Source organism: Rhinolophus sinicus, chromosome 1 (genome assembly GCF_057876585.1).
Source record: "Rhinolophus sinicus isolate RSI-liver-muscle chromosome 1, RSI-T2T, whole genome shotgun sequence".
NCBI classification, from domain to species: Eukaryota; Metazoa; Chordata; class Mammalia; order Chiroptera; family Rhinolophidae; genus Rhinolophus; species Rhinolophus sinicus.
This window is the reverse complement of record NC_142501.1, coordinates 10,770,529-10,784,274: the sequence shown is the minus strand read 5'-3', so window position 1 is coordinate 10,784,274 and position 13,746 is coordinate 10,770,529. Positions and strand designations below refer to the sequence as shown.

General features: G+C 57.6%; 1 protein-coding gene across 3 annotated transcripts in view; it reads left to right on the top strand.

The window, feature by feature from the left end:
* PICK1 (protein interacting with PRKCA 1) overlaps window positions 1-13,235 on the top strand; it is a 71,421-nt gene extending 58,186 nt beyond the window's left edge. For all 3 annotated transcript variants that reach the window (XM_019752959.3, XM_074326387.2, XM_088796496.1), the window contains 11 exons: window positions 63-174; window positions 2,114-2,242; window positions 4,494-4,560; window positions 5,818-5,907; window positions 8,310-8,363; window positions 8,893-8,955; window positions 9,736-9,869; window positions 10,267-10,359; window positions 11,175-11,225; window positions 11,786-11,930; window positions 12,425-13,235. In XM_019752959.3, the coding sequence (XP_019608518.1) occupies window positions 63-174; window positions 2,114-2,242; window positions 4,494-4,560; window positions 5,818-5,907; window positions 8,310-8,363; window positions 8,893-8,955; window positions 9,736-9,869; window positions 10,267-10,359; window positions 11,175-11,225; window positions 11,786-11,930; window positions 12,425-12,702 (1,216 nt within the window). In that variant the 3' untranslated portion in view covers window positions 12,703-13,235. The remainder of the gene's footprint in view (window positions 1-62; window positions 175-2,113; window positions 2,243-4,493; window positions 4,561-5,817; window positions 5,908-8,309; window positions 8,364-8,892; window positions 8,956-9,735; window positions 9,870-10,266; window positions 10,360-11,174; window positions 11,226-11,785; window positions 11,931-12,424) is intronic.
* The last annotated feature ends 511 nt before the right edge of the window (window positions 13,236-13,746 follow it).

Sequence of the window (13,746 nt, the reverse complement as noted above, 5' to 3'; positions counted from 1 at the left end):
TTCCCAATCCTGGCCAGTCATCCTTCCTCCGGGGGACTTGCCTCTTGTGCTTCTCTTTGCAGCGGAATCCCTACCGTGCCTGGGAAGGTGACCCTGCAGAAGGATGCTCAGAATCTGATTGGAATCAGCATTGGAGGAGGGGCCCAGTACTGTCCCTGCCTCTATATTGTCCAGGTATGGGGTGCTTTGGAGGTGGGGGTAAGGTCCTGCAGAGAGCAAGCCACCTCCCTACTTGGACATGACACGGGCAGCTCCTTTCTCTACTCTGTAGAGCTGGCTCCTTTTCATTCTTGAGGTCTGACCTCCTAAGAGAGGCCTTCCTGACCACCCCTTCTCAGTAGGGCTGCCCTGGTTTTTCTTTGTTATTCCAGTATATTCTTTTTCTTCTCAGTCCTTATCACCCCCTGTAATCATGGGTTTGCTCTTTCGTTGTTTTATATCTAGCTGCTTTTTTCAGGTTCTTTGTGCCTGAGGCAGGATCCCAGGTTGCTTTTTTATCAGCACCTAGTATAATGCCTGACACAGACTAGGACTTCAAGAAAAATGTCTTTAATGAATCAACAAAGCCACCAGCTTTTTGTACTAGCTCAAGTGAAGTGTAGTGGAAAAACTAAAAGACTGAAATAATATTGGCCTGAGTTCAAATGTAAGCTTCCCTGCTTATTAACAAGTGACTTAACCTCCCTGGGCCTCAGTTTCCTCACCTGGAAAGTGGGGATATAAAATATGTAGATATGAGCATCTTTGGGTTGTTATGAAGATTAACAAAACGACATGACACAATGTCCGGTACTTAATAAAGTACCACTCCTGTGACTCAGGAGTGGAGACAGGCAGGGACCTTTCTGTAGCCTTGGAAGGAAGCTTGCTGCCTTGGACATCCTAGGTGTGACAATTAAGTTCGCGAACTTGTTGCAACGGTGTTACTAAACTTTTGATATCAGAGGGATTATTCATTATGAATTTGCACCAACTGGGCAGTAACCAAGTTTACTATTTGGAAGAGGTGGAAAGCCTGCGTGAAAAAGTTAGGCGACCTGAACTTTTCACCAACAATTCATGGCTCTTGCATCACGACAATGCACCAGCTCACACGGCACTGTCTGTGAGGGAGTTTTTAGCCAGTAAACAAATAACTGTATTGGAACAGCCTCCCTACTCACCTGATCTGGCCCCCAGTGACTTCTTTCTTTACCCAAAGATAAAGGAAATACTGAAAGGAAGACATTTTGATGACATTCAGGACCTCAAGGGTAATACGTCGACAGCTCTGAAGTCCATTCCAGAAATAGAGTTCCAGAATTGCTTTGGAGGGTGGATGAGGTGCTGGTGTTGGTGCATAGCTTCCCAAAGGGGAGGACTTGGAACGTGACCGTAGTGATATTCAGCAGTGAGGTATGTAGCACCTTTTAAAGGATGAGTTCGTGAACTTAATTGTCTGACCTAGTATGCTCAAACTTGACCTGCTACCCTGTTCTGACCTGTTCTAACAGCTAAGTAGCTGTTGGTGGCAGATGGGAAATTTTGGTCTCTGAGGATCTTGCAAAGGATTCGCTTCCGGGCCTGGAAGACGGAGATTCCTGGAACCTAGTCTTGGCTGCTCAGGGTGCTGCCTTCACGAGTGATTTGGCCTCTTCCAGCCCAGGAGGTGTCAGGGAGGCCTCCCCCAGGCCTGGCCTCCTTGCCATGTTCCTGCTTAGCCTTGCTCTTCCAAAACCACTCTGCTTCTTCATCCCACATCTTCCCAATGTAGTTATTTTGCCATTTTTGGCTAAATCAGAATCACTCAGCTCAGAGCAGCATTGTTGGTCAAATCTATTCAAGAAATGACTTTGGAGGAGCAAAGGCTCAGATGGATGTGTGAGGTTTGGTGTATTTGACATTAGAGAAGGAAAGCCTCGTCGGGTCGCATTTACCTTCTGTTTTCCTTCTCTCCCCCTCCCCAAGAATGTGGGGCGATGCATTTCTGTCTGCTCAGCCATCTCTACCCTGCTCTGGGTAGCGGCCAGGACAGAGCCGGATGTCGGTCGGGGTGGAGGGAATGACTGTCTCCTGCCAGGTGTGTCTCAGTTCTCCCTTTCCTCCCCCACCCTGCCCTCCTTATGCATCCCAGGTATTTGACAACACCCCGGCAGCCCTGGACGGCACTGTGGCAGCTGGCGATGAGATCACTGGTGTCAATGGCAGGTCAATCAAAGGAAAAACTAAGGTGGAGGTAGCAAAGATGATTCAGGAAGTGAAGGTAAGGGCTGCTGGGGGGTGAGGACCTTGAGTGAGGAAAGCCATTTCTGAGACCTCCAACCTGCCCGAGGCCCCAGCAGGCCTGAGGCTCCCCTCCACAGAGCAGCGGGGTCTGGCTCACACCCCAGCCTCCCTCAGTTTCTCCTGCTTTTGTTCAGTAGATATTAATTATGCTCCAGGCCTCGAGCTGAGCCTTGGCCAGAGAGTAGGCACCAAGACTGAAAGGTCCCTGTCCTCAGGCTCTCAGGGAAACTGTCAGACTCGGAACCACACCTCAGGGAGAGCCAGTGTATCCCAGTTAGGGCTGGAACTGAAGCTAGAAGTCCAAGGTGAACTTACCTGGGTCATAGATACCTAATAGATGTCAGCTGAGCCATGCTGGGCCTGGGAGGGGGCAAGAGGGAAAGAGGAGCCCGTCTTGCCCGTCCCTGTAGGAACTTCTAGTCCAGTGGGTCCCCCTGGACTCACAGACCCCCAGGAATGCCTCTTGCGTCTGGGGCAGCTCCCAGTACAGCTGCTGGTCTTCTGTTCTGTAGATCACAGTCATGCGCTACCTGTTCGCTGCCCCCTCACCCAGCGGCTCCAGGCCAAGGCCGCTCCCGAATCACAGGTGGCATCCCGGCCCCTCATAGGCACAAGCGTGCAGCCCTTTTGTCATTTCCCAGAGATTTGCTGCTAGTAACTCTTGGGAAACCAATATGGTGAAGGAGTTGCAAAGCAGTAGGATAATTTAAAAGTCTGAGAGTCAAGGGTGCCATCTGGAAATGGAGCCTGGCCCAGCGTTTTAGCGCCCTCAGTCCCTCCATCCAAACCTCGCCTCACTGCCCCTCCATCTTCTGTGTCTTAAAGACCTGACGCCAACAGCCCCTCTTTCTGGCCTTAGCCCAGGGCCAGCGCCTTCCCCGCCTTCTCCCCTGTATTATCCTGTTCTACCCCTGCGTCATCCCGTCACTCTCCCTCCTGCCTTTAGGACGCAGAGTCCAATCCCATAGTTTCTCCTACTCCAGCCCCGTTAGCTGTAGGACAGATGGGGGCTCAGGGCTCTGTTGTATAAAAGGAAGTGACAGCGTTCGTTTAGGGCCCAGATGCCACTCCACCTGGTCTGGGTTTTACTGGGCCTGTTGGGCGGAGGAGCCCATCATGGAAAGGGGTGGGCAGTGTTTTTTATTCTGGTTCAGAACTGGGGTGTGCGCGCCCTTCTGGGTCCTCCCCTCGCCCCCTCACATCGCTGCTCCTCAGGACCCTCCCTCTCCTGCCTGGCGCCAGCCCCTGGCGTTTCCCTCGCGGACAGGAGCTCCTCGTGGGCATGCACAGCCTTGACGTTGACACAGGGATCTGCCCGCACTCCTGTTGGGTGCCAGGCAGGGACATTGTCCCTGTTTCGCTGGTGCCCCGAGGGAGCTGAAGGGGTTTGCTTGTGGTCGCACAGCTGAACTGGCACCCAGGGCTGACCCCTGCTGTGGTGCCTCTTCCCTTCCCCTTAACTGCTATCTGTGGTGGCCCCCAGCTCATGTGCTGCCTCCCGGGAGAGCCTCCTGCATCCACCCCGGACTCTGATCACATCGGGTTGTTTTGGTTTCCCTTCAGGACTCCATTTTGAAGTCCTGTCTTGTATTCGAATGGATTCGGTCCCAAGTTGAAGGGTCTTAGGATTGCAGGGACAGAGTGACCATAGTGGCCTCCGTGGTCAGGGAAGGCTTCTTGGGAGAAGCCGGCACCTGTCTTCCAGTCACTACCAGGGCTCAACGGTGGGACTTGCTGGTCCGCATGGGCCCTCCTGCTCCTTGGAATCCCAGCGCCCGGCACCGCGAAAGTGCTCAGACCTGTTCGCTGAGTGAGCGGAGGGACCCTGAGGAAGGGGATGATTTAGGTGCAGGAGAAGATGCTCTGTTTGAGGGCAAATGACGTAGCAAAGGTTTGGAGTGCGGTGTGGCATCGGAGAGGGCAGGGGACCTGATGTGGCTGGAGCACAGGACCTCAGAGACTGCCAGGCTGTGAGCTCTGGGACAGCAGGGTCCATGTCTGCCCTTGTCCTTGTTGGTTCCCCAAGGCCTGGGGACCTGGGAACAGACCAGCCACAGAGCAGGACCCTGTCACAGCCCTCGGCCCAACAGGGCTGAATTCATCATGCTCTGGCCCCTTCCTGGAGCTCAGGATTCTCCCATGGCCACAGATTCCAGGGCTCACAGGCCTCCCTGGGAAAGGGGTGTCCAGGAGGCTCCATCTCACCTCTGTCTGTCCTGCTTTTCCAGGGGGAGGTGACTATCCACTACAACAAGCTGCAGGCGGACCCCAAGCAGGGCATGTCCCTGGACATTGGTAAGCTGGGCCAGAGCGGTGGCGTGCAGTGGCCCCATGAGGCCACAGCCCATGGTATGCCTCTTGATGACCGTGCATCAGTAGTTTCGTGGCTGTGCTCTCGGGCTTTTGTGACCAAGCCAATCTACAGGGCGGAGGAGCGGGGGAGAATGGGGGGACGACCCGGGGGTGCCGTCCCTGCAGCTGTTCCTAGGGACCTGTCTCTGGTTTCTCATTGCCCCTGTTTCACCCCTCACCTACTCCCCGCCCTTTCCTCTGGGACCTTACTGTCCCAGGGTTGTCCTTTGTAAGCCAGCCCTTCAGCTAACCAGAGCCCAGGTACTCACCTTCTGACCGGAAGTACCCTGGCCTGGCACCTCGGGCTCACCTGCACACCCCCACTCCACCTGGGCCCCTTCTTTCACCTGGCACCTCCCAGGAAATCTCGAGGTCTGAACTGGACCTCGGGCCTTCGGCAGAGGGTCACAGGCCAGCCCCTCTCCCCAGCATGCCCTGGGACGAGGTGCCTGCTGCTGTGGGGGCTGGGCCTTGGTTCTATGGAAACTTGAAGACGAGCTGGGCAGCAGTAGAGGTGCCCTGGACCAGCCCCCTCATTACAGACAAGGCCTGGGACCCCGAGAGGGCTCTGTCCCCAGGGGACGCACAGGGAGATCTCTAGGCCCAGGCCAGCATCCTTTTCTGATACCCAAGGCCAGAGCTACCTCCTGGTTTTCAAGGAAAGAGGCCAAGGGCAGACTGAGTCTTTCCTGGGGTTCTTCATCTAAAACCCCTTGGTCCCACCCCAGTCTCCCTCCTAAGACTAAATATGCAACCACATGTACAATAACTGAGCCTGGGGTCCAAGGGTAGCTGCCATTGATGGTTACTCTGCCCGCCTTGTACCGGGCGCCCTAGGTCTGATGTGAAAGAGAGGCGGGGAAGAGCTGCTCCCTGGTTTACCTGCTCCGGTGTCGAGCCTGTGGCATCTGGGCTCTGATGGCCAGCAGCCACCTGGAGCACCTGGCTTTTGGCTAAGCGCTTTACATCGTGACCTCCTTCCAGGCTCCCACACCTCCCTGAAGTAGACAGTGCATAGGGCAGGGCCCAGCACCCCCATTGGGACACGCCACACTTCACAGTCACCCCACACCAAGCCCCACATCGGCCCCTTCTGCCCTTGATGTCTCCCCCAGTGAGTTGTGATGAGGTGGGGCAGGGATAGTTTGGGGATCCAGTGCAGACTGCACCTCACTGAGCCCCTTTCTCGCCTGGTCCCAGTCTTAAAGAAGGTGAAGCATCGGTTGGTGGAGAACATGAGTTCGGGGACCGCAGATGCGCTGGGCCTGAGCCGGGCCATCCTGTGCAATGGTGAGTCCCCTCCTGTCACCCACTTCTGGCTTCAGGGGTCTTAGCTGGGGCTTCTGGGGGAGGGCACTGTTTCTATCCACCAAGCTATTGTGGGTCCCACTGGCCCTGGCCTCCACCTGTGGGGCGATAGTCACCATCTCTTTGTGTCCCTGAAGGCCTGTCTGGCTTCCAGAGAGCGTCCACAGAAGTTAGTGAGCCTCTTACAGCCAGTGTCCCCCCACTGCCAAGCAAGGAGTCACAGGCCCAGGTTATAGATGAGACAGACCGCGGGGGAGGTGCCTCCTTCCAGCTCCCTGAGCTGGTGCCTTCCCCACTGGCCCCCAGCTGCTCTCACATAAGCAGGCCACAGCCCCTACCCCAGTTCCACCCAGTGCCCTCCTCTCTCCTCCTTGCTCTAGCATGCCCGTTGCTCTTGCACTGCCCTTCTGCCCTGCCTTCCTCCAGGAGGTGGCGCTGCTGCCCGTGTCTCAGCCCATCCAGCCCAGGGCTGGAGGTGGCTGCCCCGCCTCGCCCAGAGGGAACGCCATGTACACACACATTCACACCCCCACGTGTGCACACGCTCTCCCCCCAGGGTGGCCAGTGAAACTCTCGGATCTGCTCCTACCGTCACCAGCCTGAGTTTATAAACAGCAGCAGCTCTGCGTGGATGTGGGGGGTAGATATAAATACCTACCTAAATTGTAGGCTCAGCTGGGCACACGGCTTCATTGGCTGGGACGTAGGGGTGGGGTCTGAGCTTGTTCCAAATGGTGTTCAAAAGTGGTGGCTGCTATTTTCGGCCTCTCGGTGTCTATAAATCCCTGTTACTGTAGTCACCACGCGTTGAGATGGAATTAGAACCGGTTGTTGTGTTTTTCCCCCTAAACCTTGCAATTTCCCCAGCCTTAAATAGGGTTTCTAAAACTGAAGCTGTCATCATGTCCCATGACCCAGCTAAAAACAACAGCACGGCGCTTACGTGGCTCCCTCCCTGCCAGGCTGGCCAGGTGCCAAGGCTCTGGGGAGTCAGGGCCTGGAGGCCAGCCGGGTGGCCGAAGCCTCCTAAAGACCTCCCCTGTGCTCCCTCCTTTCCCCTACGCCTCAGCCTGAACCTTCCTCCCCTGACAGCCAATCACACAGCTGCCTTCCTTACCCAGAAAAAAGCCCAGATGTGGCCTCTGCTACTCCCCTCCTCCCATCCTGCTCAGAAAACCCTGACCCAAGTCAACACAGCACTCTGGGGGCAGAGAGCACGCAGGCTGAGACAGCCCCAGCTGTGTGCCTTTGAGCAAGTGGCTTTACCTCTCTGTTCCTCAGTTTTCTCTGTAAAATGCGGGAAGTAATCCCTGCCCCAAAGGCTCATGGAGTTAGGACTGAGATGTGTAGAGGGAGCCTAGAGTGGTTATGGCTCACAGCACAGTAACTCAAGGCCAGACCCTGCGTGGGGGGCAGCCTGGCGAGGAAGCCACCTACACGAGGCTCCTGGCCTGCAGTTGCTGCTGGAGCTCCCAGTGGGGAGATGGGTGCGTACCCCATCAGAGTGGAGGAAGCCCTACCCGTTCCAGCTCCTCACTACCCTGGCCCTTAGCTTGTCTGATCGCCCCCTGCCCTGTCCCTCCTTAATCTGGGGGACCTGCTTCAGCCCTGGCAATCCACTTGCCCCATTTCCAGCCCTTGAGGTGAGGCAGCTGTCGCCACCCCTCACCTTGCAGCCCTCACTGTCACTGCCAGTCATTGCCTGGCTGCTGTCTGGCTCCTCTACTAGACAGCCTTGAGGGTATGACGTGGCTCTCATTCACCGGGTCATTCCTGGAGCCTAACATGGTGTGTGCACATAGTAGGTGCTCAATAAGCACCTGTTAAGCAAATGAAAATGGCCCCACCCAATGCGCATTCTTCCTTGAAGCCCTTCCTGAATTTGTCTCTCCTCCCAAATCATTCTCCCCTCTGTGTCAGCATGTTTGCTTCTCCTGAGGTAGGAGCTGCATTGAGCCTACGTTACACTTACTGTCCACGTGTGTCGTCTCTCCTGCTTGTCCCTGACTGCCTTCCTCCTTGGCCGTCGGCAGGCTTTGTGTTAGAAGTATGGGGGGCCTTGACTGCTAGGCTGGCCATCGGGAGGCCCAACCATTTTCACTCATGACTTCTGGAAGTACCCGTGTCATCATCACCTCTGCACCTTTGACATGCCCCAGGCTATGGGGATGGGGACCGTCTCAGGACTGTTTGGGGGCTGCCCTGCCTCGCCTGGCTGTGCTGAGCTGTTTACACGACATCTGTAAACCCAGCTGACCTCGAGGCGCTTTTCCTTGGGGAGCTGCCTCTGCCCTCTCGAGCCTGGCTTAGGATACCCGGCTCTCTTGGCTCTCCCTGCGGCTCGCTGAGACCGGCTGACGTCCCCTTCTCTCTGCTCCCCACAGACGGGCTTGTCAAGAGGCTCGAGGAGCTGGAGCGGACCGCCGAGCTATACAAAGGTAGGCAGCGCACCTCTGGCGGCCGCCCTGTGGTGGGTGGGGGTGTCCCCGCCCAGGAAGGGCTGGCACTGGCTCTGCCCTGGGGTGCAGCTCTAGTGACCTGCACTAAAGATGGTGGTAGTGGGGGCAGGAATGCCAGCCTACAAAATTCTAGGACCGTGGCCCTTAAGAATTCTTAAAAAAAAAAGTCTAAGACGTACTTTTTCTGATTATGAAAGTAATACATCCCCATAAAAACACAGAGAAGAGCACGTGTACACATAGTGAGTCCCCAGAACGGCACGCTGTCCTGGAGGTAAAGCCCGTAAGAGGCCTGATCACCTCCTGCCCTGCAGGGTCCTGGCTCCCCTGTCTGCTGGGGTTGTGGCTGGGCCTGAGCCTGCAACCCTGGGCCGAGTGGGGCTGTGGGAAGAGTCAGCAAACCCAGAAACAGTGCAGCCTCAGGTGGTGAAGAGGGTTAGAGGCCGTGTCCTACGCCGGTGTGGTCCCCGCCACATGCCCGTTTCCCTCAGTGTGGTCTCTCCCACAGGGATGACAGAACACACCAAGAGCCTCCTACGGGCCTTTTATGAGCTGTCACAGACACACCGGGGTAAGGGCTCCCCCAAACTTGCTGCATGACGCCAGGCAAATCCCTCCCTTTCTGGGCCCAGCCCCCCCATACAGGGAGGGTGTGGCTGAGAGCTCACGGGGGTCATGCTCTTGCCCGTGCTCAGGCAGACACCGCTGCGGCTGACCGTGGGCCAGCTTTGGGCTGGGCGTTTTGGTGCTGGGAGGTAGCAGTGCTGGGGGCCGTGGGGCACAGTCGCTCATCCCGGCGCCATTCCGTTTATCTGTACTGCCGCGTACATCGTACGAGGCCCTTCCTGCTTCGTGGTCTCATTTCCTCAGAGTCCTTCAACTGGGCAGGGCAGCAACAGTTCACCCCGTTTGACAGTTGGGAATATGAAGCCCAGACGGGAAATGGTTGCAGAGCCCCTGAGGGGAAGAGCTGGCCTTGGGACCCAGGCATGCAGTTCCCGGACTGGTGCTCTGCCCTCAGTCGGTGCCACCTCCTCCAGCCCTGGCCTAGCCTCTCCCATGGTCTGCTCACTCGGGGGAATGAGGGCGGTGGAGACCAGCTCCTTCAAGGTGTGATCCAGCTCCCTCAGGGGTGTCAACCCAGATCCTTCAGGGATATAGACCATCTCCCTTGGGTGTTGACCCAGTTCCTTTGGAATATAGTCCCAGCTTCCTTGGGGGTGTAGACAATTCTGTCTTGGGGTCTACACCCTGTGCAGACCTCGGCCTCCAGCGCGCCATGCCCCTGCCCTCCTGGTTTCTGCATTAAGGGCCAAGTAGGGGCAGCCTTCAGGGCAAACTTGTCACGCAGCCTTTGGGGACGTGTTCTCCGTGATTGGGGTGCGGGAGCCCCAGCCGGCTGCGAGCGAGGCTTTTGTGAAGTTTGCCGACGCACACCGCAGCATCGAGAAGTTCGGCATCCGGCTGCTGAAAACCATCAAGCCGGTAGGTCATGTCGAGCAGGCGTGTGTCAGCACGTGAGGGGAGAGGGGACAGTGTGTCATGCAGAGAGGGGCCTGTCCTGGAACCGGAACGCCTGCGTGCGGGTTCTGCTCGGTCACCTGCACAGCTGGCCGTGGGAAAGTCATCTCGCCTCCTTGGCCCTTGGAGTTGACCTCCAGGCTGGTCTGTGGCCCTGGCTCCACCGCTGAGTTGCAGCTTGCCCTGGACCTGGCGTCTCTTCTCGTCCTCGGACTGGACAAGGCTGTCTGAGGGCGCCCTTTGGCTCTGACAGTCTGAGTCCGCTACAAGGACTGACGCATCAGTGCCATTCTTCGTCACCCTGGCCAGCCTGACCCCCTGCCCGTGGGGGGCTAAGCATCGCTTCACTCTCCCCCTCCAGATGCTGACGGACCTGAACACGTACCTCAACAAAGCCATCCCAGACACTCGCCTCACCATCAAGAAGTACCTAGACGTGAAGTTTGAGTACCTGGTGAGTGGGCTGCAGCCTCTGGGGAGGGACGGTCGGGCCTGTGGGGGTGAGTGCCCACCCGGAGATTGGCTCTGCTTCCGTATGATGGCAAGCTGTCACGTCTGATCGAGGACGTGGGACCAGGCCCTGGGAAGGCGTGGGGGAGTGGGCGGCAGCCTAGGCCTTGCCCCCACTGTTCAGAGCCTCAGGGAGGCGGGAGCCTGAGGGCGCCAGAGCCCTTACTCTGGACCGCTCTAACTCCCTGGGATTTTTTTGGTCACTTTTAACAATGGGTTAGACTAGGTCAGTGGTTATAAAGTGGGTACCAAGGGATGTTAATGAGTTTTATGTTTAAAATAATAATTTTATGGTCAAAAGCATTGAGGAGAAATGTTTATGAAACAAGCCAAGGCTCCCCTGCTGCAGGACTTCTCAGAGCCTTTGATAGGCCCATGTGCAGCCCGAGTCTACAAGGGTCTTCCCCAGCTCCTTTGACCATGGAACCCTTTTTCCCAGAGCATCTCTTGGGACTTGAGTTTGGTCAATGATGGGCTGCCCCTCAGGCCCTCCCCACCCTCCCAGATAAGTGCCCTCTCCCGTCTGCTGCCACCTGGCCCTGGGCCGCCCTAAGCAAGGGCCAGTCTGAATAACGTGCTCCACCCTCTGTGCTCCGAGCACTGCTATCCCAGCCGGGAGTGTACAGGGCCCAGGAGGCCTGGCATGGCCGCTCCCCTGGGTGGCTCGGGGGCAGTGTGGCATGGGGGGGGCTGGGGACATCAGGGTGATTATCCAGGAGGTTCAGCCACTCTGACAGCCTGGCCTCCCCTGCCCCACAGTCGTACTGCCTGAAGGTGAAGGAGATGGACGACGAGGAGTACAGCTGCATCGTGAGTGTCACGGGCTGAGGGTGACACAGCCCCGGGGTCAGAAAGGCTTGGCGTGCAGAACCTCCCCACCTGCCTCACAGTTCTTGGGTCTGCCAGGGACAGCAGGAGGATCAGGCCATCCCAGGAGAGGCCTGGGGGCTTGGCTGGGCTCTTGTTCCTGGAGATTGGGGCCACCCACCCCGCCCCGGCCCCTCTGGCCGCTTGCTGTGGGCCCGCTCCCCACGCCCACTCCCACTGTCAGCGAGAAACGGACTCTCCTCACTCCTAAGAGGCCTTCTTAGTTTTTCAATTTGTAATATTTTTGATACCAAGATCCCTCTTATGACTAAATGTTCATTTATTTAATGTAGCAAGGGTTTGGTTTGTTTGTTTTTTCCCAAAACTACTAAGTGCTTCTAGCAATCCCTGGCGTCTCAGAAATGAGGAACGCTGGTAGCTTTAAAAAGTGCCATGGGGTGCAGGGCTGTGAGCCTTCCTGCCTGTCCCTGCCCCTGCCCCATCTGTCCCAAAGCAGATCCCCATCCCAGCCACGCTCCCTGACGTGCTCTTCCCTGCCCCAGGCCCTCGGGGAGCCCCTGTACCGCGTGAGCACAGGCAACTACGAGTACCGCCTGATCCTGCGCTGCCGTCAGGAGGCCCGTGCCCGCTTCTCCCAGATGCGCAAGGACGTGCTAGAGAAGATGGAGCTGCTGGATCAGAAGCACGGTGAGGGACGTGGGCGGGCGCCGGGGGTCTGGGCCACGCCCTCCCTCATCTGCCCACACACCGTCCTCAGCCTGGTGGGGTGGGTGCCCTCTCCTCCTCACTTCAGAGCTGGGAAAACGGAGGCCCAGAGAGGACAAGTACTTAACCGCAGGTCCCAGGGCCAGGCCACGCAGGGCTCTGAGTCAGACCCAGGATGGAGAGCCCTGGTAGGAGCACACTCACCTCCCCAGAACCTGGTCTGGTCCACGTCCTGTGGGCTCCACACGGTGCAGTCCACAACCCACCCACCCTCCTCCGTTCCCTGAGCTGGGGGCTGGACACCTGGGTCTGTGTCGGGCTGGGCAGCCCTTGCTTTGCCCCGTCCCAGGGCCTGAGGGCTGAGGGAGATGCACGGTGGGAAGCCCAGGGCAGGGAGGCAGGCCCAGGGAGGCTGGGAGGGCCCACGAGGCAGGCAGCCACGGCCCACTGGTGTCTGTCCGCCCCCTGCCCCCCAGTCCAGGACATCGTGTTCCAGCTACAGCGCTTCGTGTCCACCATGTCCAAGTACTACAACGATTGCTACGCGGTGCTGCGTGACGCTGACGTCTTCCCCATCGAGGTGGACCTGGCCCACACCACGCTGGCCTATGGCCTCAGCCAGGACGAGTTCACTGACGGGGAGGAGGAGGAAGAGGAAGACGATGAGGACACGGCAGCCAGGGAGACGTCCCGGGATGCGCGAGGGGCGGCTGGGCCCCCCCTGGACAAGGGTGGCAGCTGGTGTGACTCCTGAGTGTGCCCCGGGGTGCAGATTGGGGGCGGGGGATAGGGTGAGTGGGAGGATGACAGCATGGGAGCGGGGCGCATAAAGGCCTGCTGGCTGGGGCCGCCTGCCTCCCTTCTCCTCTGTCCTAGCACAGTGAACCGGGCTCCTGCCCAGATAAGGCACCGGCCGTGACCTGCACCTGGACACTGGCCCCCCACCTTCCTTCCCCACCTGCCCAGTCAGAAGGTAGCTCGGTCTCCACTGCCCTGGGAAGGAGAGAGGGCAGAAAGGAAGAGGGATTGGAGGGGGCAGGAAGTCCAGGATCCGTTCCTTGTGGGCACCTCTGCTGGCCCCACCTGGAACCCGCTGGGATTGGGGGGCTGGGGGTAGACAGCCGAGGCTGGGCCAGTGTCTCATGTACACCCTCATTTCACCCCAGGTCGGCCCCACCCTAGTCCACGCTCACACCTCGGCGGCCTTTATTTATTTTATTCTCTTAGCTCAGCCCCTTTCCTGGGGAAGGGCTGGGCCTGTATTAAATAAACACAAACCCAGATGGAGCCGGGCTCTTTGCAGTGGCCTCAGACCCCCGTCTCCCTTTGACGCCCATCTTCTGCCTCCCTGATCATGAGTGGGTGAGCAACAAGGTTTACTGACATTCCCTTCATACACACCACTGTTGCTCACAGCAGCTCTGTGAATTAGCACTGATGGCCCCATTCACAGATGGGAAACTGAGGCTCAGAGAAGTATCTTGCTCCAAGCCTCCCTGTATTGGGACAGAGTGGGGTTTGAATGCAGATCTGTCAGGTCCAAAAGTCTCAACTCCCTCCCTCACCTGCCTCCCAGGCTTTGTTTTTTGGAACCCTTTACATCCGCCCTCATCTTGATCCTTCAGTGCTTCTGGCCACAAACTAAACCTTTATTTGGGAAAGGACAGGACAGACACTAGGTCAGGAGGACCTGAGGCCCCAAATAGGAGAGAGAATGTAAAGGGTGCCCCAGCCACTCTGGTGCACCCCTTCTGCCAGGGCCAGGGGGAGAAGCCTAGTGGAGAATGCTACCCAGTAC